Source organism: Ornithorhynchus anatinus, chromosome 8 (assembly GCF_004115215.2).
Source record: "Ornithorhynchus anatinus isolate Pmale09 chromosome 8, mOrnAna1.pri.v4, whole genome shotgun sequence".
In the NCBI taxonomy this organism is placed as follows: domain Eukaryota; kingdom Metazoa; phylum Chordata; class Mammalia; order Monotremata; family Ornithorhynchidae; genus Ornithorhynchus; species Ornithorhynchus anatinus.
Genome location: NC_041735.1, coordinates 37299479 through 37327215, shown reverse-complemented (window position 1 = coordinate 37327215; position 27737 = coordinate 37299479). Strand labels below are relative to the sequence as shown.

The following is a 27737-nucleotide window of genomic DNA, read 5'->3' as shown; positions in this document are numbered from 1 at the left end:
GGCGGTCCGTTTGAATTTGGCGCGGAGGGACCGGAAGTGGGCGGACGGAAGGGCGGAAGTGCGGGTGAAGCCGGGCCGGGCGCCGCCATGTGGGGCGGGCCCGAGGGGAGGGGAGGAGGCCCCCGTCACGTGACGGGGGAGCGCTGGGGCCCCGCCCCCGCAGCCATGAGCCGGAGGCCGCAGGTGGCCTACGTGCCGCCTCCCCAACCCGCCTTCCTCGCCCGCTTCGAGGAGGAGGCCGGGGGCCGCCACGGACCCACCGTGCACACCGAGGTAAAGGGGCACGCCTCCCCACACCTCCTGCCTCCCATCCTCTTCCATGCATTCCTCCTCCCTCCAGCCCTCCTCCCTCCCTCCATCTGCCTTCCTCCTCCCTCCAGTCCTCCCCCTCTTCCATGCATTCCTCCTCCCTCCCTTCCTCTTCCCTCCAGTGCTCCTCCCTCCCTCCATCTCCCTTCCTCCTCCCTCCAGTCCTCCTCCTCTTCCATGCATTCCTCCTCCCTCCCTTCCTCTTCCCTCCAGTCCTCCTCCCTCCATCTCCCTTCCTCCTCCCCTTCCATGCATTCCTCCTTCCTCTTTCCTCCCTCCCTCCTCCTCCCTCCCTCCTCCTCTTCCATCATCCATTCCTCCTCCTCCCTCCCTCCTCCTCTTCTATCCATTCCTCCTCCTCCCTCCCTCCTCCTCTTCTATCCATTCCTCCTCCTCCCTCCTCCTCTTCTATCCATTCCTCCTCCTCCCTCCTCCTCTTCTATCCATTCCTCCTGCTCCCTCCTCCTCTTCCTCCAATTCCTCCTCCCTCCTCCCTCCAATCCCCCTCCTCTTTATGCATTCTTCCTCCCTCCCTTCCACTACCCTCCAGTCCTCATCCTCCCTCCCCCCTCCTCTTCCACCAATTCCTCCTCCCTCCCTTCCTCCCTCCAGTCCTCTTCCGTGCATTCCTCCTCCTCTTCTATGCATTCCTCCTCCCTCCCTTCCTCTTCCCTCAAGTCCCCATCCTCCCTCCTCCTCTTCCATCCATTCCTCCTCCTCCTCCCTCCTCCCTCCTCCTCTTCCACCAATTCCTCTTCCTCCTCCCTCCCTTCCTCCCTCCAATCCTCCTCCTCTTCCATGCATTCCTCCTCTTCCATGCATTCCTCCTCTTCCATGCATTCCTCCTCTTCCTGCATTCCTCCTCTTCCATGCATTCCTCCTCTTCCATGCATTCCTCCTCCTCTTTTATGCATTCTTCCTCCCTCCCTTCCTCTTCCCTCCAATCCTCATCCTCCCTCCCTCCTCCTCTTCCATCCATTCCTCCTCTTCCATCCACCTCCTTCACCTCCCTTCCTCTTCCTCCTCCTCCCACCTTTCCTCCCTCCTCCTCCCGCCATGCTGCTTCTCTAATAATAGTATTTTTTAAGCGCTTATTTTGTGTCAAGCACTGCTCTGACCACTAGATACAAGGTAGTCAAGTTGTCCCACATGGGCCTCCGAGTCTTAAACCCTATTTCTACGGATGAGGTAGCTGAGGCCCAGAGGAGTAAAGTGACTTGCCCAGGGTCACACAGCAGACAAGTAGCAGAGCCGGGATTAGACCCACATCTTCTGACTCCCAAACTCGTGCTCTTTCTAATAAACCACGCTGTTTCTCTTCCTCCCCCTCTCCTGCTGTCTTCTCCCCAACATCATCCCCCTCTAATAATTAACGTCATGAGATAATAATATAGAGAAGCAGCGTGGCTCAGTGAAAAGAGCATGGGCTTGGGAGTCAGAGGTCAGGGGTTCGACTCCCGGCTCTGCCACTTGTCAGCTGTGTGACTGTGGGCAAGTCACTTCACTTCTCTGGGCCTCAGTGACCTCATCTGGAAAATGGGGATTAAGACATTGAGCCTCACGTGGCACAACGTGATCACCCTGTATCTACCCCAGCGCTTAGAACAGTAGCTCTGCACATAGAAAGCGCTTAACAAATACCAACACTATTATTATTATTATTCTAGAAGCACCCTTCGACCACCTCCCTGGATGTGGGGAGGCCACAGTAATTGTAGTTATCTCCCCACTGCAGCATCCCATGCCTTGAAAGGGAGTGGCAAGGCAGAGATGATTGTTCAGAAAATAAAATCCTGACAATTGTACAGGGATGATTCAATCTGATCGTATTGTCTCTACCCCAGTGTTTAGTATAAGTGCTGGGCACCTAATAAACGATCGACAAATACCTCAGTTGGTATTAGGAATCTCTGATATCAAATGGATTCTCCAAATGGATAAGCGAGCGAAGTACATCAGCAACGTTGCCATACTCACACACCAAACTTCAACGGGGGTGGTGGCTCCTTCGATGACAAAGGACAACTTCGCACGTGGTAAAATCAAATAAGGTTAGGAGAAAACTAAAAGACCCGAAAATGTTTAATTCCTGTAAATCCTCGAGCTTGAGTGAACTATTTATTGAGCAGTTCTTTTGCTTTCCGGGCAAACGGTCGCCTAACCTCTTGTCCTTTTTTTACATAAAGTGCTTTTCCAAAAATTATATTTTGGGAATATTTGGTTTCTCAATTTTCATTAAAAGTCCAGAACCATCACAGAATAATTTGCAAATAAAGTACCGAAAGCCATCCAGCAGATGGAGCGCAATAAAACTTTATAGCTAATCTTAACCCTACGAGTGTGTATTATATTGTCAGAATTGATGGCATTAAAATTATTTTCAGTAAGTACTTAGACTTCACTTAAAAAGAACCAGCATTGCATATATGTGAAATTCTGATAATTTGCTAGAGAAAATAAAAACAATTAAGATGATAATGTTAATGGTAGAAGAGAAAGTATTTGGGAACACCCACAATGTATCCTGATTGTTTAGTGTTACTTTTAAAACTTAACTAGGTGTTACAGGCCAGTGAGTGATTAAAGGCTGCTCTTCTTTTCAAAGCGGTATATTTCTCATGCCTTAATGGTTTCTGTGGTCACAGACTATGTCAAGTTATTTTTAGCTGATGATTTCAATAGAGGCTATTGAGACAAACCTATTTTTAGGTGCACGATTTCCCCCTTTTGATTTAGAATAATTTTGTTCTGGTGTGTATAAAAAAAAACTTAATAATCCCATGATATCATAGCACTGTATTGAAATTAGAAATAGATTGTTACAGTGTTTTATTTTTTCTCCTAAATGGAGAAAAAATGGCTTGATTTGGCCCTATTCTACTATTAAAATACTGACAGGACCTTTTTTCATCCTGGAAATGTAACTTGCTGTGCTAATTTAGCATTTCTGTGGTTTGCATAGAAAAAGGAATGTTTCAGATGAAATCATTATATTATCAAGATTATCTATTTACCTTTACTCATTTTGTTATTCCTAATGGAATGCCTCAGATCATACTTATGGGCTGCCTTCAGCACTTGTTTACTCTTTGATCTCGATTATTTGTCAGGCAAAACGAGAAGATAATTTGAAGGAATATTGAGATGTGAGTCTCATTTTAATCAGTAGCCAGATTTCATTTTATTATATTTTAACAGCCCCAAGTACACATTTGCCCTCTTCAGATCTTGAAACACACGTTTGGTAGTGCGCTTCTTGTACCTCCATCTCGTCTCTCTCTCTCTGCCATCCCCTCGACCCCGACCTCATTCCGCTTGTGGCCTGAAACACCGTCCCTCTTCATATCCTATAGATGATCACGCTCCCCACCTTCAAAGCTTTATTAAGAGCACATCTCCAAAAGGCCTTCCCTGACTCTTCTCCCATTTCCTTCTGTATTGTCCTAGCGCTTGGATTTGCTCCCTTTATTCACCCCTCCCTCAACCCCACAGCACTTATGCACCTATATGTAATTTATTTAATTACATTAGTGTCAGTCTCCCCCTCTAAATTCCCTTGTGGGCAGGGAACATATCTCCCACTTCTGTCATACTGTACTCTTCCAAGTGCTTAGAACAATGCTCTGCACACAGGAAGCGCTCAGTGAATATGATTAATTTATTATCATTAATACTGGATATTAATCATTATCATTAATATAATCATGAATACTGTGATTGATACTGCATATGGGGAGAGGTTAGGAGTTTCCATCATCTTCTTGGGTTTTCTCATAGAAAGAGCAGCCTCAAATCCCTGAGGACGGTGAGACCAGCGACAAGGAAGATGAGCAGCCCCAGGTGGTCGTGTTGAAAAAAGGAGATTTATCTGCGGAGGAAGTGATGAAAATTAAGGAGCAGATAAAATCCTCCAAATCTGGTACGTGCTAGTCAGTTGAATTTCCAGTAGAAGCAGTAGCTGTGAGTGGGGGTTTTTTAATTTATTAAAAATAATATTTCTGGATACTATTCACTATTTCTCATGTGAGTAACTTGTGGGAACTAGCACATTTATGTGGGAGAGGTAAATTTGGATCATAAGACTGAGTAGAAAACCTATCAAAATTCCCAAAGGAACAGCAACACATTATCGAGATTTTTGGCCACCCTACCATTTGACTGCTCTGTAGAAATAAATGGTTAGGACCTTATCTTTCATAAATTCACTGCAGTATAAGTGTCAACACAGCCGCAAGTTAATGATCTGAACTAATGGTAACTGAGGTTTATGCAGATTATCAAGCTTTTTTGTTTTCCTGAATATATCACTATCAAAGCTTCAACACCCAGTCTTGATGAAAAACAATTCTGTGTTGGCCCTGCCACACCCTTTGTGATTTAGTATAATTTAATTATGCTGCATCTCGGGCTTCGTCTTTCTGGAATGAAAAGTCGTGATCTTTTCGAGTCTATCCTTATATGTAAATCCTTATTTTGATGGTCCTTTCCCGTACCTTTTCAGCTCCGTCATATCCTTCCTAGAATATAGCGATAAAGCGGCGCGCAGACGACTGAGGGTTTTATCCATTGGCATCCCTGTTAGACTTTCTCTTCCTGAGTAATAAATGCCTGTCAGGTTTTCTTTTGCCAGAAGTTCCCACATCCAGTGTCATTTAACTTGCTGTCTTTTTTGCTTCCCGTCTTCAAGCTGATTGGGTGCTCTTTCCATCGTCTCTTGCTTTCGATCAGAGCAAGGGACCTGTGCACGTGTCAAAAGTGGAGCGGGACATTTGGGAAAGAGAAAGTGGCCTGGCCCCAAGCCTGTAAGGAAGTGAAAAATGGCCTTTTTGGAATAAATGAACTAGTGATCCTTCTCAAGCCCCGTTCTGGTGTTCGGGGCAGCAAGTGAATGGTTGACACTGTTTATAAGTACCTTAGTGTACCCAGTGCCACACAAATATTGAAGAAGTTTTCAACCCTTAGGTCAAAAGTAAACCTGTCAAAAACCAACAAACCTCAAACTCTTTTCAGGTAATATGGCTTGGGTCCCCTTGGAATGATTTCTCAAGGCTGTGAGCTAGCGAAAGATCACCTCACATTGCTGTCTGCAATGTCTTGCTCAACATGAGCAAGACTGAGCTCCTCATCTTCCCTCCCAAGCCCGGTCCTCTCCCAGACTTCCCTATCACCGTGGATGGCACGACCATCCTTCCCGTCTCTCGGGCCCGCGATCTCGGTGTCATCCTTGACTCGTCTCTCTCGTGCACCCCACACATCCTGTCCGTTACCGAGACCTGCCGGTTTCACCTTTACAATATCGCCAAGATCCGCCCTTTCCTCTCCACCCAAACGACTACCTTACTGCTACGGGCTCGTTATATCCCGGCTAGACTACTGTGTCAGCCTTCTCTCTGATCTCCCTTCTTCCTCTCTCGCCCCGCTCCAGTCTGTTCTTCACTCCGCTGCCCGGCTCATCTTCCCGCAGAAACGCTCTGGGCATGTCACTCCCCTTCTTAAACACCTCCAGTGGTTGCCTATCAACCTCCGCTCCAAACAAAAACTCCTCACTCTAGGCTTCAAGGCTCTACATCACCTTGCCCCTTCCTACCTCTCCTCCCTTCTCGCTTTCTACCGCCCACCCCGCTCGCTCCGCTCCTCTGCCGCCCACCTCCTCACCGTCCCTCGATCTCGCCCATCCCGCCGTCGACCCCCGGGCCACGTCCTCCCGCGGTCCCGGAACGCCCTCCCTCCTCACCTCCGCCAAACTGATTCTCTTCCCCTCTTCAAAACCCTACTTAAAACTCACCTCCTCCAAGAGGCCTTCCCAGACTGAGCTCCCCTTCTCCCTCTACTCCCTCTACCGCCCCCCTTCACCTCTCCGCAGCTTAACCCTCTTTTCCCCCCATCTCCCTCTGCTCCTCCCCCTCTCCCTTCCCATCCCCTCAGCACTGTACTCGTCCGCTCAACCGTATATATCTTCATTACCCTATTTATTTTGTTAATGAAATGTACATCGCCTTGATTCTATTTAGTTGCCATTGTTTTTACGAGATGTTCTTCCCCTTGACTCTATTGCCATTGTTCTTGTCTGTCTCTCTCCCCCGATTAGACCATAAGCCCATCAAACGGCAGGGACTGTCTCTATCTGTTGCCGACTTGTTCATTCCAAGCGCTTAGTACAGTGCTCTGTACATAGTAAGCGCTCAATAAATACTATTGAATGTCTGCTGCCATCTTTCTTTGCAAAACTTAGAGATCATTATTATGACTCCCTCTTCTATAATCAGTCAGTGGTTTGAGTGCTTACTCTGTGGAGAGCGCTGTACTGAGTGCTTGGGAGAGTACAATACAATAGATTTGGTAACTTATGTTTCCTGCCCTCAATGAACTTACAGTCTATAATTAGGCATTTATGTTGTAGCTTTTCCAAGTCCTTGAATTATCTATGATTTTACGTTTTCTCTGTCTCTTCAATTAATTAGTCAATGGTGTTCAGCCCTTACTCTTTACAGAGCTCTGTACTGAGCACTGGGGGGTCTACAAAGCAACAGAGATGGTAGACATGTTCCCCGCCCACAACGAGCTTACGGTCTAGAGGAAAGGATGCTGTCCTGTGGAATACTGCAGAAAAATCTTAAATAAAACTCTTCAACTTAAATAGAAGAGCCAATTTGTTGCCTGGGGATTGAACAGACTTATTAGACCTTTTGTGCCCTCTTTAAACTCCCTGGCTGCTCCCCTAAAGACTTTAAAATAACAGATAACAACCTCACCCCAGAAAAGGAATGTTGACCTGGAAAAGTTGTGTAGAAAACAGAACTGCCAGATCTTCATGGGAGCCTTACACCATTTTATCGGCATCGTCGTTAGCACTAGCGTAGTCCGACGTACATAGTCCTGAGTGATTCCCCCACCAAACTTAACATCTGGGAGAACTGTGGAGGAGATGCTGTGCCCATCCTCAATATCAGGATCCCTCGAGTCCCAGATGAGCCCTTAGAACTTTCTAGCTCCCAGCCCTACACGCAAAGCTCCGTCCCCTCAGCAGCAGCTCAAAGGAAGTAATAATAATAGTGATGATGGTATTTGCTAAGTGCTTACTATGTGCAAAGCTGTGTTCTAAGTGCTGGGGAGGATACAAGGTGATGAGGTTGTCCCCCGTAGGGCTCACAGTCTTAATCCCCATTGTACAGATGGGGTAACTGAGGCACAGAGAAGTTAAGTGGCTCAGTGGAAAGAGCACGGGCTTTGGAGTCAGAGGTCATGAGTTCGACTCCCGGCTCTGCCACTTGTCAGCTGTGTGACTGTGGGCAAGTCACTTAACTTCTCTGTGCCTCAGTTACCTCATCTGTCAAATGGGGATTAAGACTGTGAGCCCCACGTGGGACCACCTGATTGTCCTGTGTCTACCCCAGCGCTTAGAACAGTGCTCTGCACATAGTAAGCGCTTAACAAATACAAACATTTACATTATTATTAAGTGACCAAAGTCACACAGCTGACAAGTGGCGGCGTTGGGATTTGAACCCAAGACACCTTTGACTCCCAAGCCCGTGCTCTTTTCACTGAGCCATGCTGCTTCTCTAAGTAGCCCAAGCCAAGTGAACCTCTCCCTCTTCCTAGACCACCTCTGTCACTGCAAAGTAATATTTTATAGGATATCTATCGCATCGTGTCTATAGAGTACTTAAGGAACTCTAACTAGAACCCTCCCTGACTGTAGGGTCAACTGTCCCATGGAGGTTTGAAGGGACCCATTTTTTGCATAGTAGATCCAAAGGTCCATCCGGGGATGGGCCCCTAACACTCCAGGGGGGCTCTGAAGGACCCCGACTTGGAGGTCTAAGGTTTAGCTTATACAGCACACAGTGTCCATGTTCTAAATGCCCCTTCGCTCCACTCCCTTGCTGTAATGGACTTGATGATGGAGAGCAACACAGCTTATTATTCAGTGTCCTAAGCAGAACTTGCTGTGGTTGGGGGTGTGCAGCTTTCCACCTGTAAAGTTTTGTCTGACTCACAGAACTGTGATCTTTCCGAACCAAAGAGCCAGTGTGATTTTTACCTCACTAGTCCATTTCAAGCCCCTGGCCGTAAAGGGAACCCCTCGAGAGTTTCATTGCCTTTGTAGCCCCCCACTTGTCCTTTTTATTTCAACTTTATAACTAGCATTATAAATGCTATTAATAACTCCTCTGAAAGGTTTGACCTTATGTATGGATTTTTTTCCCCCTCTTACTGAAGTTCTTTTTTAGAGGATGGACCAGAGTGATTTTTTTGTTGCTTTATTTACAACAACCTGATATATTTTTAATGGGATCACTTTTTCGTACAGATTTTCTCAGACAACTTTCTAAAACCAAGTAATAATGTTGGGCCAAAAGCTGAATAAGAAAAAACTGCCTTCGGAGAAATGACATTACATAATGGTTAAAGTGGTAATTGGTACGAGATGTCCTCTCCATGAATTCATTATCATCTTTCAGATGGATTTTTCTGCTGCTCTTCTGGTTCATCTGGGCTCTGGGATTTCCTGATATATGCAGATGACCCAAACTTGGCAGCAAGTGTCCTTACTCGGTCTAATTGTGTTAATGTTATTCCAATTCTCTTCAATTTGCTCGTGTAAAAATGTGCCCCATCGTCTCTCTGCTGGTCTTTCAGAGAGGTTCCTAGTGGTTTCAAAGCACTATTTTCATTTTTTCCTAAATTGGTGTTTGTTAGGATTAGTTGATTTACTGTATCACTGAATTACTGTAGTACAGTAAATTGCAGCCATTTTAATTGCCGCGTTTTAAACGTCTGTCTTTGTTTTAAAGACACATACTAGAAGAAGCTTTAATTGGTGATGAGATGGGGGTTAGACTCTGAGATTGAGCACTGCATATTCTTATATATTTCAAAATACCATTTAGGTCCTACTTTTAATGTTCATATCAAACTCAGTTTAGAGATGAGAAAACTGGTATTTTTTAGGGATGGCCAAGCCCCACTAATCAATCAATCAAGGGTGTTTATCAGGCTCCTCTGTGGAAAGCATTTTATTTCATGAACTGAAAAGCCACAGACCAAAAACACAGTAAGGCAGAGAGCTGTCGATCAAAAAACTTTCTTTAAACTGGAAGGACAGATGGGTGCTCCAGGTAGGACTGGATTAAGCCACCCATGTGCTCTGGGGCTGTTCAGTTCGTGGCACCAACCCATCATTCCACTGATGTCACAATGTTCCCTACTCTATGCTTCCTCCTCCACCCCCATCCCATGCTCTCTATTAGAGGCTCTGTCTCCTGGAGAGGATGAATTGTCAAATAAGCTTGGTTGTCAAATAAGCTTGGATTAGAGGCTCTGTCTCCTTTTGGAGAGCAATTCATTCTCATGATTTAGACATAATAGGGATGCCCGACATATACTGAGCCCAGTACCAGCATAGTAGTTCAGAAAGGAATGAAAGCTTGGTTTTGTTGAAAACGCAGATAAATGAGTGCTATATTCATTTTCTCATTTTTTCCATCATACAATTCCACCCAAGTAATCAACCTAAGTAATCAACTCTCTGTAACAGGTGGGTTGCTTTCTTGATGAACTCCCCCACCCCCGCCTCACTAAAGAAAATCCATATTCTAGTGTTCATATTTAGTACTCACCACTTTGCATTCTGTCCAGCAATTGCACACTGTCAGAATATTCCCTCGTTCTGTTTCCAAGTTCTATCCCAAACACTCATTATGGTAGATCTGATCATCAGTCAGTGATATTTATTGACTACTTACCATGTGCAGAGGTGTGTACTAAGCTCTTGGAAGAGTACAATATAAACTCTGTGTTAGATTCTTCCAGACTCTCCTGTAAATTGGGAGTATTTAAAGTGGCATTATTCTTTTAGGCCAGTAAGAGTCTGTTGAGTACACTGATGCAAAAACTTTCTAAAAAATGATCTAATGTTTTAAAGGAGTTAATGCAACTCCCAAAGGTATCTAGTAGAAAGTGAGGGTACAGGGAGACTTGAACTCCATGTCCTTGTTCTTGAGTAGAAACAGCTCTTTCATTGTTTTTAAAGTTTGTAATTTCCTCAGTCATTACTGTTCCTTGGGAGATGTCAATTAAGACAGAAGAATCTTAATTTGGGAGATAGGCTGTAAAGAACTTTAAGAGCTGAAACTATTTTAGTCAGAAATGCTTTAACTTATTTTTGTCCTTTCATATTCGCTTGACACTTACTACTTTCTGCTATCTTCAACTCCTTTCAGCATTTTGTCTGCCAGAAATGGTACATCTCTTGATTTGTAGGGCTGGTTTTGGTATTATCAGGCTTCAGTTTAAGAACCCTCAGAACAGAGATTGGATCTTTAAATTCCTCTGTCATGAACTACTCTAGGGAAGATCTTTTCTTATTAATTTCTAAAGGTTGTCCTTGCACATACCAAGCAGGTAGCCTCATCTGTCTTCTTTAATGTGGGAGAGGGCAAGATTTCTTTGAACCTGGTTTAAAACGAAGACTTAGGTCATAATCCTGCCTCTGCCACTTGCCTGTTGTATGACCTTGGGCAAGCCACTCAATCTCTTTGTTTCCTTATCTGAAAAATGGGGTTAAAAATCCTGTTCTCCCATCCTCTTAGACTGTGAGCCCCTTATGGGACTGAGGCTGTGTCCAATCTAATTATTTTGTACTGACCCCAGCATTAAATATCACATTTATTATTATCATTATTCCTTGTAGGTATTCTTTGTAGGTAGACACAGCATTCTAAGTTATTTTTTCCTACAAGTTATTCCTTTGCAATGTACCTGTACTGACAAACACTTGAGTGAACAGGATTATAAAGCAGCCTGAAATTAGTCTACCTGAAACTTGGTGGGAGCAGAGCTCCTTAGCTACTAAGCCTTCAGGATATCTGGTGTCTTTCCAAATTCAGTACTAAAATATGCAGAGCTCTATAATTGATTTTAAGTAGGGTATGAACACAAGGGCCACAGTAAATGTTGATCTTGGATGTCAGTAGTGGAAATTGGCAGTCAACCCTGGTGAAATTGGAATATTTGGATCATATGATAATGGAATTTTGTAGCTATTAGATACATTTCATTGATGGAGCGCTCTAATTCAAATGTTGATCCGCTTACCCACAGCAGACCTCCTTATGCCAAAATATAAAACTCATTCTATACTATATTGGAATGTCAGTCCTATTAATGTTTCATAATGCCAACAAACCCATTAATGAATTCCAAAATAAGTCCATGTACGGATTACCACCTCTTGGTGCTATGGTCAAGATTACAACTATTTGGTGGTTGAATTGATGGCTGTGTATGTTCACCCAGGTGGTCAGTTTATTTCACTTGGCAGGTAGGGTTGAATGCAGGACCAAGATGATTTTGTTGTTTCAAAGAGATGGAATTTCAACTGTGAGTTGTTAATAATTATAATTATTATTATGGTACTTGTTAAGTGTTTACTGTGTGCAAAGCACTTGGATAGATACAAGTTAATCAGGTTGGACACAATCCGTGTCCCACATTTTACGGATGAGGTAACTGAGGCACAGAGAAGTTGTTCATTCAGTGGTATTTGTTGAGCGCTTACTGTGTGCAGAGCACTGTACTAAGTGCTCGGAAAGTACAGTTCGACAACAGGAGACAATCCCAAACCCAACAACTGGCTCACAGTCTAAAAGGGGGAAAATTATTCCTCTCCTTCAAGCCGAAATCGAACCAGCGACCCAAGGTCACACAGCAGACATGTGGCAGAGCCAGAATTTTAACCCAGGTCCTTCTGACTCCCAGGCCCGTGCTTTGTCCTCTAAGCCATGCTGCTTCTCTTGGAAGTTAAATTTTTGCAAAGTACTGTACCTATAAGTCATCCTTTCTCCTAACAAAGTTAATGGGAACTAAAGTGCCCTAGTGCAAGAAGTTGCTGGGATGCTCAGTTTCCATGCCACCACTGTGATAGAGTTTACAATTTCAACTGAAACTGGTTCAGGCGATCAGTCTGGCTCTGGCATACTTTGAAATTGATTTTCTGAATATTTTGGGAGCAAAGTTGTGCGTGGCTCAGTGGAAAGAGCGCGGGCTGGGAGTCAGAGGTCACGGGTTCTAAACCCAGCTCTGCCGCTAGTCAGCTGTGTGACCTTGGGCAAGTCACTTAACTTCTCTGTGCCTCAGTTACCTCATCTGTCAAATGGGGATTAAAACTGTGAGCCCCACGTGGGACAAATTGATCACCTTGTATCCCCCAGCGCTTAGAACAGTGCTTTGCACATAGTAAGCGCTTAACAAATACCACAATTTAATTTTGTCTCCCCCGATTAGACTGTAAGCCCATCAGTGGGCAGGGACTGTATCTGTTGCCGATTTGTACATTCCAAGCGCTTAGTACAGTGCTCTGCACATAGTAAGTGCTCAATAAATATTATTGAATGAATGATTCTGCACCAGCCCTGATTTACTCTCTTTCTTTACCCCTCTCCCACGCTCACAGCACTTATAAAAAATTATGGATAGGTACATAGTAATGCCTGCCTCCCCCTCTAGACCATATGCTCACCGTGGGCAGGGATTGTGCCTACCAATTCCTTTATACTGTTGTATTGTACATTGTACAGTGCTCTGCATATAGTAAAGTGCTCAATAAATACCATTGAACGATTGCTCTGTGTCCAAAGAAAGGGAATACATAGACAAGCACAGTCATTGGCTTACGTATTTGCACTAAATGAAAAACATTTTGAGGAAGGACAGGCATTTAACACTTCATTTAAACGACTCAAAAATTTTACAATACATAATATAGCTTTATGTACTTGGAACTCTCTGTTGGCAAATTGTCAGAGGGATGGGGGTACTTCCTTTCGAATATGCTAGCTCATTTAGGCAAAGGGAACCCCCCCAGACAGCATTTGAGGAAATTTTGAAATATTGACATGATTTTGGAAGAGATTCCAGATCTTGTCTTATGCCGTCGAGTTGTCTCCGACCCATAGCGCTGCCGTGGGCACATCTCTCCCAGAACACCCCACCACCATCTGTAATCGTTCTGGTAGTATATCCATGAACTTTTCTTGGTAAAAATATGAAAGTGGTTTACCATCAAGTCCTTCCACGCAGTAAACTTGAGTCTCCACCCTCGTTTCTCTCCCATGCCGCTGCTGCCCAGCACAGGGGAGTTTTGACTTGTAGCAGATTGCCTTCCACTCACTAGCCACTGCCTATGCTAGGAGTGGAAATTCATTCATTCAATAGTATTTATTGAGCGCTTACTATGTGCAGAGCACTGTACTAAGCGCTTGGAATGTACAAATCAGCAACAGATAGAGACAGTCCCTGCCCTTTGACGGGCTTATGCCTCAGCTTGACTCTCCCTCCCATAGTTGAGACGGGTAGAGAACTGGAAACTCTCCTGGTGTGACCTTGAGAGGGGTGATCCCGGATCGCCAACAATTACATCTGCTTTTTGCCCAGGTTTTGAGTAATTCAGTTGCATCTTTCATGGAAGCTGCTGAAAGCATCAGCAGTTGGTTTCTTGGAAAGTGATTTTTCTCTCTGAGTCTGAGAGGCCTGGAGCCAAAAGGCAATTTTCTTTTCAGAAGAAAGTTTTAAAATTAATATTAACAGTATTGGTACTGACTAGGTGCATATGTGTATGTTCCTTAGTTCGGTCAAAATTGAGTGAAATTTGCTATCACTTTTAGTTTGCAAGCTATCTGTGAGATTGTTACTTGAATGCAAGTACCGTGACTTATGGGTTCATTGCCTTGATAATAGTCAACTTTATAATTATCAGAAGAATAAATATTTATCAAGAGAGCTCACCCTTCCCTTGAAAAGAGACTATAGAGCAGAGTTCCAACCTATTTTGGTTGTGTTTGTCTATTTCTACCAGTTGCAAAATTGATGTTCTAAAACTGAAATTCTTGTGGGAGAGAACTGAATACAAATGAAGTGGCCAGAGTTTGAATTTTCCAGTGATTTTTCGTAATTAGTACAGCCTAGACAAACTACTTCTAGCCAAATTGCATCAACTCTGATTTGGAAGAGGCTTCTCTAGAGACTGCTCTCTGTGGTAGTTCAGCCTTTGGCCTCTCTACTAAAATGTTCCCTTCCTTCCGGTTTGCCACTATACTGATTTTTGCAATGTGCACTTTATTACTAATAACAGAACTGAACTAATCAGCTCCTCTCATATTGGCCAGTCAACCCCCATCAGATTGGAAAGCTTTGGAATCACTGTTCTGCAAATTCAGCCCCGAGATAGTAATCTAGTAGTCTCTAGTTTAACATTCCAGTGTTTGAAGCGGAGATAGTCGAGATAGAGTTTAGGGAGGAGAGGCACAACTTGATTTTAAATTATGACGACCATTGTGTTTTGGCAGGAGTTAGAGAGCACAGTTGATGCCCTTTTATCAATTCTGTTTCAACCTTTGCCTGATATACTCAGAGCTCTGCCAACGTAATCAGTAGAGCTGGTGAACCACGATTTAATGTGTGTGTCATGGGCCTCAGAGGGTGGTCTGGAGTTCAAAAATTCCAGGTATTATTAATGGAAAAACCCTATGGAAACAGGAGGTAGCAACTGAATTAATCTTTTATGTTCTGCCCACCTGGAGAAAGAAGGGAATAGCTTTACTGTCTTCAGAAGAAATATTTTTAAATGTGGTTCTAGTTACAAACTGGTAAAAAGCCTGTAAATGGACAGTAGATTAAGTACTCTGTAAATTTTTATGGGGTACCTTTAAATAAAAATGGCTTTGTTAATAACAATAGTTGTATTTGCCAAGCAGTTACTATATGCCAAGCACTGGACTGAGCACTGGGATTGATGCAGGATAATCAGTCCCCACATAGGGCTTGCAATCTAAATAGGAGGGAGAATCCCCATTTTAAAATGAAGGAACCTAAGGCACAGAGAAGTTGTGACTTGCCCAACACATAGCAGGTAAGTGGCAGAGCCAGGATTAGAACCCAGGTCCTCTGACTCCCAGGCCCCTGCTCTCCACTAGGCCATGCTGCTTCTCTCAATTATGACTCTTCAAAATGGAAGGAAATGTGTAATACATCATCATCAGTTTTTTAAAACATTTTTTTCTTGAAAGGATCAATGAGATACCATAAATAACTAAGTAAAGGAGCATATTACAAGTATCTCTCACTACTTCTGAATTAAATGAGGTGCTACTATCGATGATAAATTTGTGCTGAATTGCATATCTTTTGTCAGAGTCAAGCTAAAATATGTGGCCATTGAAGAATGCATAGTAAAATATTTTTTTTTTGTCCATGAGGCAAGTTTTAAGGTTTTAAAATCACATTTAGTGTTGATTTCACAGCAGCCTGTTAAATGTGGAATTATCTGATGTGCTTTTCTGAATTAAAGGCATGATTGTCTCATTATTTTAACTGCAATTTCAGAAGAATTTTGTCATAAACAGCAGCAAATTATTATCTTTTCCAAACTGAGTTTTTCTCTAATTTTATAACTCTTCAAATTTAAAACCAAACTTCCTTGATTGGTCCTGGAAACAGTAGCTTCCAAAAATTTCAGAACCTAGTTCCAAGCCTGTTTCTCAAAGATTAATAGAGGTCTTGTTAATTATGATATTTGTTAAATGCTTAACTATGTGCCAGGCACTGTACTAAGCGCCAGGGTGGATACAAGCAGATCGGGGTGGACACGGTCCCTGTCCCATGTGGGGCTCACAGTCTCAATCCCCATTTTACAGATGAGGTAACTGAGGCCCAAAAGAGAAGTTAAATGACTTGCCCAAAGTCACACAGCAGACAAGTGGCAGAGTCGGCATTAGAACCCATAACCTCTGACTCCCAAGCCTGGGCTCTTTCCACTGAGCCACGCTGCTTCTCTTCTTCTTTCCATCACACTGTACTGAAGTCTGTAAGCCAACGTTCAATTCTGATCTCCAGGATTTTCAACAAAAATATCTAATTTCTTGACATTAGAAAATACAGTCAATCAGTGGTAGTTATTGCGCACGTCCTCTGGGCAGAACACTGTACTAAGCACTTGGGAGAATACAGTACAACAGAATTAGCAGACACGTTCCCTATCCATAATGACCTGTCTAAGGAGGTTTCTTTGGTGTAAGTTTCCCTTAAGGAGCATTGTTGAGTTGTGATTCTTGTACCAGCTGCTCTGCCACTTACGAATTTGCCTAAAACTATTTTACCACTTTTCAAGTGATGCTCCGGAATCATCTTCTTTGACTCTTTTATAATAAACCTTGTCATAAGACCGTAAACGTGGCTGCTAATTCTGTTGTACTCTCCCAAGCACTAAATACAGTGCTCTTAACATAGTAAGTGCTCAGTAAATACCACTGATTGATTGATTAGGTGTTATGAAGGTAGAGAGTATGTTAAATGGAAATCAATAAACCATGAGCTGATCAGACACTACTGGGCTGCCACACAGTACCTCATCTCTTTCTTGCTTTACCAAAAAAGGTTGCTTTATGTTGAGAAAAATGTGTTGCTCAAAGAGACTCATGATTCTTAAAATGTTCCAACACTTATAAATCCTTATAAACTGTAGTCCACTGCCATATCAGTTCTTTGGCTTTGATTTGTGCTACTTTTAAAAAACTGTATTTACCAAAAAGTATACGGAAGTTAAGTATTCAGATTGGTGAATAAATCAGTTACAAATTATCTCCTGATTCTCCCTTTCTTGTTTCAGACATTCGACTTTCTTGACATGTGTAAGTTGAAAAATACTTTCAAGAGCAACAGATTGTTTTTCCAGATTGTTTTAGAGAAGCAGCGTGGCTCAGTGGAAAGAGTTCGAATCCCAGCTCCGCCACTTGTCAGCTGTGTGACTGTGGGCAAGTCACTTAACTTCTCTGTGCCTCAGTTACCTCATCTGTAAAATGGGGATTAAGACTGTGAGCCCCACGTGGGACAACCTGATTCCCTTGTGTCTACCCCAGCGCTTAGAACAGTGCTCGGCACATAGTAAGCGCTTAACAAATACCAACATTATTATTATTATTTCCATATTTCAGCATGCTGTTGGGTATTTATACTTGTTGACTTTGACTATCCAAAAAGTGAACAATGTTAAATACCAACGGTGATAAAGTAGTAACAAAAATGAATGTTTAAATCTTTTTGTCTATTAGGAATCTAACCACAGCTACTCATTGCAAACCCGATTTGCTTTTTTCCAGTTTTGAGAAAAAGCTGTTCCCTGCTAGACGGATTGGGGCAGGTGAATTGAGACTGCTAGGCAAGGCCAGATAGTACCATTTATTAACCAGGGCATTATCCTTTCAAGTGACGCTACTAAAGAGAGCTTTCATGTAATAGATTTGTGACAAAAGGACACATTTTTTCTTTGAAAAGCCTTTTTAAACTAACTAAATCCTCCTTAAAAACATTACTATAGAAGCGAGCAGTTATTTTGAAGTTTAAGGTGAAGGCTACTTTCTGCTCTTACACATTCCCAGTTCTAATTTTTTTAAGATTTATATTTTATCAAACTAAAGAGCACTTCCAATATTGATTGTTGTAATTGACAAATTGAAAGAATAGCTTAAGTAAAACCAATTTGAGTCATTGGGTATTTTGCCAATCTCCGTCCCCTTCCATACTGTCTTTATCAGCTTTGCACACTGCTGAAGATAAATTTCAAAGCTACTGTGGTCCTTTCCCAGAAAGCATCACCTAAGTCTCTTTAATCAAAATGTGATGCTGTATTTTTGCCTTGAGAGCTATGTGTTTGTTTTCTTTAATATACAGTAAACTTTTGGTAAAGGGAGCAATTTCAGCAGCATGTAATTGATTCTTAACTCTCCACTTTCTTGAGCACCACGAAAACTCCCAAAAGTCAATATTTGTAAATGTCCATAACCCTGCTTTCTAGCCCATTCTCTTCCACAAGTTTGGCCTAAAAAAAAAGGACGTTGCTGCTGTATACTCTTGTTAATAAAAGTTTCAATTAACTGTGAATTATTCCTGGAAGTGGAGTGGCAAGAAACCTAGTGGTGATGGGAGAAATAGTGCTTCCTCTCTTCCACCTAGATTTACAGAGGGTAGAAGAGATGAGGCATCAAGAAGGCAGAAGGCAAGACTAAATTCACTGTACGTTTTCAAGCACGGAGACGTACTCCTAGAGCAAGGCCAGAAAAGCCAAGCAGAAGCACATATAAATATTAATTTGAGAGTGTTCTGTCCATAAATACTTTTCAAAGTACTATGTTTCTAATTTTAAAAATCAGTTGTAACCAAAGACCTGAGAATAAAGTCCTGCTATGAAACAACCCAGGATCCTCTTTAACATCATTGTCTTTGCTGCAGATGAAGAACCAGTCCCAGCTGATGGAAAAATTATGTTCAGGAAACCAGTCAAACGTTCCTCTGATGAGAAGTATATGGGTTTGACTGCAAGCTCAAGCAAGAAGAAGAAAGAAGAAAAGAAAAATATGGGCGATTCAGTAGCTCCAAAGAACACTCAGAAACAAATTAAAAATAGTAGCCTACTGTCATTTGGCGACGACGAAGAGGAATATTAACTGCTCTATGTATTTTTGATGTAACCTATTCATCGTTTTGACAGTGTATTCAGCCAAAGTGGGGCTTTTCTTTTAACTCTAGTTTCAAGTTTGGCATGTACTTAACAATTGAAGTTTGAAGTATGTAAAATAGAGATGAGCTGAATTTTCTTTTTTTTTACAAAACTATAAATGGCTACTTGAGGTCTAAGATCAGGATTGGTCTGTAGGTGCTGGTAGAAATTAGAGGTTAGCATTTAACAATCCTTCCAAGACATGAATTCAAATTTATGTAATCCCTACGACATGACATTCTTAACATGTAATTGTATAAAAACTGTAGCCCTCTTACTTACCTTTAAGGTGAGAGAGACAGGATTTTGTGATAGTGATGTCCAGATTTAATGATCTGCCTCTTCTGAAGCTTGCTGTGTAACTGAAAAGGGAGTTGATCCATCGCCTTGTTTTCCATTTTCAAATGTGAAATTCATTTGTAAAATTTGAGTCTCTCGAAATAAAGGTGCTGTGTCGCTATAAAGTTTCCCTTTCTGAAATAATAGAAGAAATGTTAATTAAAGTTTCTGGTCTGATTTGTTAAAATTCTCATGGCTCACTTTAAAAATTTCTTACAAATATATTTTATAAGCATGTTTTGGGGGGTCTTCAGATCATTTTTATTTTAGGAATTCTGTTTTGGCTTCAAAATTTTGTTAAGCTTAGTACATTTGTGAAGTCTACTCATTATAATGTGTACAAAGGAGAAAATAAGCTTTGAGATTTTATGGTGATGTTCTTTTCAACAAAAGAAATGTGATAATTCTCAAATTCCTTGAAGCTGTCTAGAAGACTCTATTGTATTATAACTTAATATGCAGCCAGAAGAAAATGACTTGTCTTGCACAAAGAATGCCATAAATTTAGTTTTTCAGTTTGTGGCAATAGATGTAAATTAATGGGAAATGTAAAGCTTCATAAAGGAGCCAATTTGACATTGCTGTGTGACAGCTGTTTTTAGTGTTAACTGCTAATGTTTAATACAGCTCTTAGTAAAGCATACATTGTAAATAAAGTAATTCTTGAACATGTTCGTGAGTATAAATTAAAAATATTCCATTAAAGATGAAATAGAAATTTGGCATTACAATCGAAGTTGTCTCAAATTTTTTAATGTTTTGCATATGTATCCATACACAGGTAACCCTGCCAACGTTTCTGAAAGAACACGTTAATCAGCCGGAGACCGAAATGCCAAGTTACTTTGCAATAATCCCTCTGGTTCACTGCCCAGTTCTCTACTTAAAAGGAGAATGCCAAGTTAGAGGCTTTTGATAGTGGAGTGAAAGAAGAGAATGTCAGGATGGCCCAGTCAAGCAATGCCTATTTGACATTGTGTTCAGAGCACTATACTATGTGGTTGGGAAAGTTCAGTAAAAGTAGAAGACAGAAATCCTGCTCCCAAGGGACTTAGAAGCTCATCGGTGAGATGGATGATAGGAGCACGAGAAAGAACTACAAATATTGAAGCGCCAATTAATGTCAAGAGCTGCATAAGAAATAAGGTTGTACCTTTCCTGTTGGTTAGTGGAAGGAGTATAGCTCTGGGAATCAGGAGACCCAGGTTCTAGTCACCGCTTAGCAAGTAGGAGAATGCTTGCTGAGTCTATGCCATCAAGGGCAATGGTTTCTGACCGGAGGATCATCTACGGTGTTCCTCGAAGAGGAAAGGCCCAGCAGAAATCCCGGAAGGTAACTGGTTAATGTGAACGGCAAAGACTAGCAGCCAACAAGAAAACCATCGGCTGGATTGTGTCACTCTGGCCATAAACGGGTCCTTGTATATAAGAACCAGAACGCTTTGCATCCATTTTGACAGTGTGCTACTGCCCTGCCCACCATCTTGCTCTTTATTCCGTGCCCCATTGGGAAGAAGACTGGCAGGGGTGAGAGAATGAGTTGTGCTGGGCTTAGCCGCTAGCACTCTAATGAATTTCCTCACACAGGTTCTTGGTCCTGAAGTCTCAGACGAAGGCTCCACTGTCATTCTCAGTGGGGGACTCTGTTCATTAAGGAGTGTTAAAAAAAAAAAAGAAAATTGTAAAGGTAGTCTAACAAAGAAAATTCAGAGGCCAACCCGTGATAACCTGAAACATTTGTATACAGAAAACCCGTGGCTCAAAGCGACAGTTAAGATGAAACTGGAATAATTGAAACCTGGTTGAATCCGAGGTGTTTTTGGAGTGCTGGACAAGAAATAGAGGCTGATCCAAAAAGGATAAAAGAGTGCAGGTTAGGTTTTTGGAACAATTTCCTGGGATGAAAAATAGAGGAACTAATAGGGGTAATTGTCCTTCTTGATTTTTATAGCAGAGAAGAATTAGTTGAGGATCTAAAGATGTATGGAAAACTCGGATGTGGTCACAGGTTGCTATTCATCATCCCAAGGTAAGAAAGCAGAGCATTAAACAAGATAATGGAAATGTACTGTGAGAAAGCAGATCTCAACAAGAATTGGTCACTAGGGCTTTCTTTCCTCTGAGTCCCTCTCACAAAAGACAAGGGGAGTCAGTGATAACTGGGCATTCTTCTCAAAGATAGGACAGACCATTTCAGTACATCAGTGGGACAAGAAAGATAAGTTGACAGAACATACAGAGAGCTGAAGGACAAGTGGAAAAATACAAAAAGGGGAAATTAATTCAGATCATCAAAGAGGAGCTTTTTTAATAATCTTGTTATATGAGGAAAAATTAGAGGTTAGCACAATTCATAAAACAATCAAAAGTATTGAGCTAGTGGGGAAAAGTAAAGAAAATGTCATTCTCCCAGATAAGGAGAAAAGCCCAGTTTTTATTTTGGTTTTTTATTCAAAAGCTTTAGGTTTATTAATTAGAACAATTCTTTTGGAAGGTTGAAAAGCCAACTCAATATAAGGAAAACATTTTAAATTACCATTAAAAAGTCCTGGGTGTATTTGAATCAGCAGAATCCGATGACATGAATTTTAAGATACTTGAAGAATTGGCAGGGCTACAGCAATTATTTTTAAGATTTCATGGAGCTTTAGGATTCTAAAAATACTAATATCAGTACTTTGGAAGATAACTAGGAGAAATCACTGACCAAATCACGTGTCAGAAAATGAAGTACCAAGATGGGATCAACATGGCTTTGTGAAGAAGAGCAAATGGTCCTGAACCATTTTTCTTCCATAATAGGAAAAGGTTTTGTAGGCAAGAGAAGCAAGTGGAATTTGCCCAAATTTCTGTAAAGTTTATTATTCCATTAATTAGGATATGCTTAACTAGAGGAGTGGATAGTTATTTTTTTTTGAATGATGTTTGTTAAACACTTACTGTGTGCCAGGCACTGTATTGAGCACTAGGGCAGATGCAGGATAATCAGGTTGGACACGGTCCATGTCCCACTGTTTTAACCCCCATTTTACACCTGAGGTATCCAAGGCACAGTTAAGTGGCTTGTCCAGGGTCTCAGCAGCAGTCGAGAGGAGTTTTGGCGGGCATGGTATCGGCTAGTTTACCACAGAGATCAATTTGGAAGGCACCTCTATTGGAAATCCTTGCTGATAATAATAATAATGTTGGTATTTGTTAAGCGCTTACTATGTGCCGAGCACTGTTCTAAGCGCTGGGGTAGACATAGGGGAATCAGGTTGTCCCACGTGGCGCTCACAGTCTTAATCCCCATTTTACAGATGAGGGAACTGAGGCACAGAGAAGTTAAGTGACTTGCCCACAGTCACACAGCAGACAAGTGGCAGAGCTGGGATTTGAACTCATGATTTGGGCAAAGGAACTGAGTCAGTTTGAAATGTGTACAAGGTAGGAATAAATTACAAATTGACCCTTGCAACCCTGAAATGCCAATGTTCTACGATAAACTGCACTTTCCTCCCCCCCCCCCCCCCTTTAAAGAAGTTCAATGGCACCCTTTAATTTAAAATAAGAAAATTGGGTTAATTATAAGAAAACCAGAAGAAATCGTTGCTGTTTTCTGAAGAACTGTTTGGTGGAGAGACTTGATTTTAATGGTTGTCTAATGAGAAAATTTAAACTTGATATAATTCCAAGAAAAAGTGCTATTTAACACAAAATATATTTAAGACTATATTATAATTTAAATGCAAGTTTTAAAGTTTTTTTATTTTATAGGGCTATATGGTTAGGGAAAAAAATCAAAGGAGACCTTTTTAAATTTAAGAAGAAAGTTCTCTTTTATGTTAAACACTTTAAAACAAAATCCTGAGTTAATTATAATGAAGGAATTAGCCAAATGTACAGTTAATTAGGTTGATAATTAACTAGGAGACTTTTCCTTTCTGCTCTTTAGTGCAAAATTCTCTTGATCTTTCCTACATTCCAATTTAAAATGTAAAATTTTTTTTAAAAAAAGGCTTTCAAGACAAAGCTTTTGAAAAAAACTGCATTAGATTACTAAAATTGAATATATCGATGCTTTTCTTTAACAGTCCCTTTATCTGGAACAGTGGAACTAAATTGGGTCCTAGTTGTTTCTAGTTAGTTTTCAGTCAAAATAATTTATTGAGTGTGTGCTGTTTGCGCCATGCTGTACTAAACGCTCGGGAGAGTACACTAGACATGACTGCTGTCCTCAGAGTATACAATTTAATGGGGATGACAGGAGGAAGGTTCAAAAAAAGGTATTTTGTACAGGAGTAAATGCTTAAGATAAGTGTTACAGGAAGTGTAAAGTGCTGAGGTGGCTTCGAAGTGGTGACATGGGAGATGAGACAATATAAAGGGGGAGATTAGGAATGAATTGGGGAATTCATTCATTCAGTAGTATTTATTGAGCGCTTACTATGTGCAGAGCACTGTACTAAGCGCTTGGAATGTACAAATAGGTAACAGAGACAGTCTCTACCCTTTGACCGGCTTACAGTCTAATCAAATGCCACCAGGAGGTGAGATTTCCGAAGGGCTTTTGAAATTGAGGAAAACTTTGGTCTATTGGAAATGAAGGATGGTTCAGGGAGACGTGTCCAGAAGAGAGGGTGGGAGTGAGAGATCGCTGTAGGGAGAGTTGAGAATGAGGCCCCTGTGAGGTAGGTTAGCCTCAGAGATAAGAAGAGCATGGTGAACTGAGATGTAATAGGAGAAGAGAGTGAATAGTTAGGGAGAAAGTTTGGTGGAGTTCCTTAAAACCAGGAATTTCTGATTGATGCAGTGATGAGAAGGAAAACTTTAGAGGTTCTTGAGGAATGGGGAGATTAGTACCATTATTTTGCTTTTTGGTAAATGCTTACTATAGTGTCAAGCACTGTTCTAAGCCTTGGGGCAGAGAGAAATCTCTGTCCCATCTGGGGTTCACAGTCTAAGTAGGAGGTAGAACAGGCATTGAATCCCCATTTTACAGATGAGGAAATTGAGGCGTAGAGAAGATAAGGGACTTGCCCAAGGTCACATAGCATGCAACTGGCAGAGCCAGGATTAAAACCCAGGTTCTCTGATCCCCCCAGCCCCATATTCTTTCCACCAAGTGATTCTCCTTTTTTTGTTTCGTTCTGTTTTGCTCTGCCGTCTGTCTCCCCTGATTAGACTGTGAGCCCGTCAGTGGGTAGGGATTGTCTCTATCTGTTGCCAGACTGTACATTCCAAGTGCTTAGTACAGTGCTCTGCACATAGTAAGCGCTCAATAAATACTATTGAATGAAAGAATGAATGCTCCTGAGTACAGGAGGTTGTATACAGAACAAAGTTTTAGAAAAATCTGGACAGTGGGGTGAAATGTAGACTGCAGAGGGGAGAAACAGGAGACAAAGAGACCAGTGAAGAGGCAGATGCAGTGGGCAAGACCAGGATATTGGCATGTGCCTGTACCAGTGTTGTGGTTGTCTGAATGGAGAGGAAGGAGTGGATTCTTGAAATGTTGTGGAGGAAAACCTGGCAAGATTTGGCAACGGATTGCACATGGAGGTTGGGGACTTCAGAGATGGGGAGGATAGAGTCGTTTCAACTGTAGTGGGAAAGACAAGTAGAGGAAATAAGAGAATTTCAGTTTTGGACTTAGTGTGAAGTGTCTATGGGACATCCATGTATAGATGTCCTGAAGGCAGGAGGAAATACAGGACTGCAGAGAGGAAAAGAGGTTGAAGCTGGCAAGATAGGCTTGGAAGTCATTGGCCTAGAGGTATCAGTTGAATGCATCCAAACACATAACTAAACTTGACATAACTAAACTTGACATAACTAACCTAAACAGATTACTCACTGAGAGAATGGGTGCAAAGTCAAATGAGAGGGAAACCTAGATCAAAGCCCTGGTGATCATCCACAGTTTGTAGGGGAGAGGCAGAGGAAGAACCAGTGAATAAGGCAGGAGGAAGAGCCAGAAAGCTAGGAAGAGAAGCATTGTCAGCAATACCAAAATTAGACAGAGTTACCAGGAAAAGGGAAATGGTCCACAGTGTGGAAAAACAGTCAAGAGGTCAAGTAAGATTAGGATGCAGTGGAGTCCATTAAATTTGTCAAGGAGGAGTCTCAGTGAAGTGAAATTGATAGAAATGAATTATAAGGGGTCAAGAAGGGACTTGGAGGCAGTGAGTTTTTACCCCTTCAGGAAGTTTGGTCAGGAGGGAGATGGGGTGATAGTTGGTTGGAGCAGTAGGATGCAAATCCTTTTTTTAGATAGAAGTGTGAACAGGCCTGAACTCAGTGGGAAAGGAGTCATCATTTGATGATTGTGGCTTAGCCAGAAGTGTGGCCATAAATGTTAATAGCTGAGAAGGGATAGGATCAAAAGCAAAGTAAGCAGGAGATCTCTTCTTGAGAGATGACTGAAAAAGATGAGAGTGGAAATAGGGGCATAATCAACACAATCCATGTGGAGGAGAGAGTTGAGGTAAAGTGGAGACTTTGGGGCTACTCACTTTTATGGGTTTCAGTTCTGCCCACAAATTAATTTTCAAGATCATCGGGGTAAAGATAATAATAATTTAAGTGCTTACTGTGTGCCATGAACTGTTGCAAGTGCTGGGGTAGATACAAGGTAATCAGGTTGTCCCATGAGGGTCTCACACTTTTAATCTCCATTTTACAGATGAGGTAACTGAGGCACAGAGAAATTAAGTGTCTTGACCGAGGTCACACAGCAGACAAGTGGTGGAGCAGGGATTGCTTGGATTGCAGGGATTCCTGTGACTCCCAAGCCCGGGCCCTTTCCACTAAGCTACTCTGCTTCCAAAAGAGGGTAGGTGGAGTCCTGAGGGCTTCAGGAGGGACTTAAGCGCTCTAGAGGCAATGGGCTTTGTGATTCAGTGAGCAGAAGAGAGTGCAGAATTGTAGCAAACAAGGATGAATTTAAATGTGACTGGATTTCCAACAGCAGTACTCTGCAGCATGAATGCAGGAGTGGAGGAGTGGAGGAGGTACATTGTGGAGGTGATGTGAGGCTGGGGCTGTGAGATGGATGGATGGAGGGTGAAAGAGTTGAGTTTGGTGGAGAGGACACTGATGAGGACATAGATTTGTGTATCAAGATGGGGAAGGTTGTGTAAGCAGTTGAAGTGGGGCCATAATGTTCTGATATAAGCACAGGGGATCTAGAGATTGGGGGTCTCAGTGGAGGGAGAGAATAGTTTTCTAATTCTCAGGTATTAACAGTGTCTTGTTTTTGTGCTCAGTCAATGCAAAGTTATGTTACAGTTCAAACGCCTCCCATTTCCTGACAGGTGAAGCATTGTTTAATCATTGATTTTTACTTTTTTTCTTTCTAAACCAATAAACCTGAAATTTTGCCCCAACTATTAGCTGACCACATTTGGATTTCCAATGAAATTTCTGTGAGAACATTTGCAAGACAGCATTTGCAAATGTAATACTTTAATTACTTTTGACTGCACAATTTCTCAGTTTGCTGCCATCAATAGGGAGGTAATACTTTATATTTCCGGAGTTTTTCTTTGATGGGCCAAAAGCTCATTCCCAAATTGCATGTATTCCTCTAGTCTTCCCTATGGTATAGGCAGGTTTTTAGAGGTCTGTTTTTATTGATTCCCTGAAAGAGGTGAACAAGAGGTTCTAACCCATACAGCAGGTCAGTAGTAGAGCCAGGTATTTAATTATCAGGAAAATGGCTGACAGTTTTAGTATAGGTAACTTGGTTACAAAGAAACAGATTGTTTCATTAAATCAGTAACCACCATTGTGATTTTTTTTTCCCGATTGTTCTCTTGGGCTGCCATATACTCGCAAAAGTTGTAATTGACTCCCCTTGTTAGGTTTAATTTGATTATTTTTAGAAGGAACTTTAGTGTTGATTAATATTTAGTTTACTTATAGTTGGACCAGTACAAGATGTGCGACGAGAAGAGGCTGCAGAGATGTTAAATGAGTTGTGCAGTCATCATCATTAAAAGTAGTTAGCCAAAATCCAAATTGACCCCAGATCTCTGCCCAAACATAACCCACATATCGTGCTGATGTTTTCTTAAAGCTAAGCTTCATTTCAAATATAGCCAGATTCTTTGGAAGATGTTTTACATTTACGTCAGACACTGGTTATGCATGTGGAGCAGGTAGGTTTACTGGTTTGTCAGGAAGAATTTAGCAGCTGAATAGGAATTTCCAGTCCTGTCTCGAGACTGTTAGCAACTGTATTAATTTTGGAAAGAGTAATGCTCATAAGGTTGTGCAGTTGTTGTGAGGTAACGAGGAGACACAGATGGAGAAGTGAAGCCAAGTCCTTCCAGCTCCCAATAACTGAGATTATTTTTGAGCAACCGTGTGCCCTGGGACATGTTAATCCACTTGTACCTTGGAGGGATCTCATTTTCGATTAACAAGATGGTTAATTATTTAATAATCATTTCAAAGAGGTATGTAGACTGTTTCCCTAAACTGCATTCTTACAACCTTTAACCATTAAAAATGATCTCTAAACAAATTTAATTTAAAAAAACCCCTTGTATCC

The 27737-nt window shown here is 41.8% G+C and overlaps 1 protein-coding gene across 1 annotated transcript; it reads left to right on the top strand.

Annotated features, from left to right (window-relative positions):
- The first annotated feature begins 140 nt into the window (after positions 1-140).
- Positions 141-19932, top strand: KIAA1143 (KIAA1143 ortholog). Its single transcript, XM_029071166.1, has 3 exons — positions 141-273; positions 4087-4228; positions 18595-19932. Exons 1-3 carry the CDS (start codon positions 166-168, stop codon positions 18807-18809), a joined length of 465 nt encoding a protein of 154 aa, XP_028926999.1. The 5' UTR covers positions 141-165; the 3' UTR covers positions 18810-19932.
- Positions 19933-27737: the final 7805 nt, after the last annotated feature.

What these genes read in the sequence shown, in the direction of transcription:
- KIAA1143 (XM_029071166.1), top strand. Translation starts at nt 166, where the DNA reads ATGAGCCGGAGGCCGCAGGTGGCCTACGTGCCGCCTCCCCAACCCGCC. An exon ending in GACCCACCGTGCACACCGAG is followed by an intron (nt 274 to 4,086) that starts GTAAAGGGGCAC and finishes GTTTTCTCATAG; the next exon opens with AAAGAGCAGCCTCAAATCCC. An exon ending in GATAAAATCCTCCAAATCTG is followed by an intron (nt 4,229 to 18,594) that starts GTACGTGCTAGT and finishes TCTTTGCTGCAG; the next exon opens with ATGAAGAACCAGTCCCAGCT.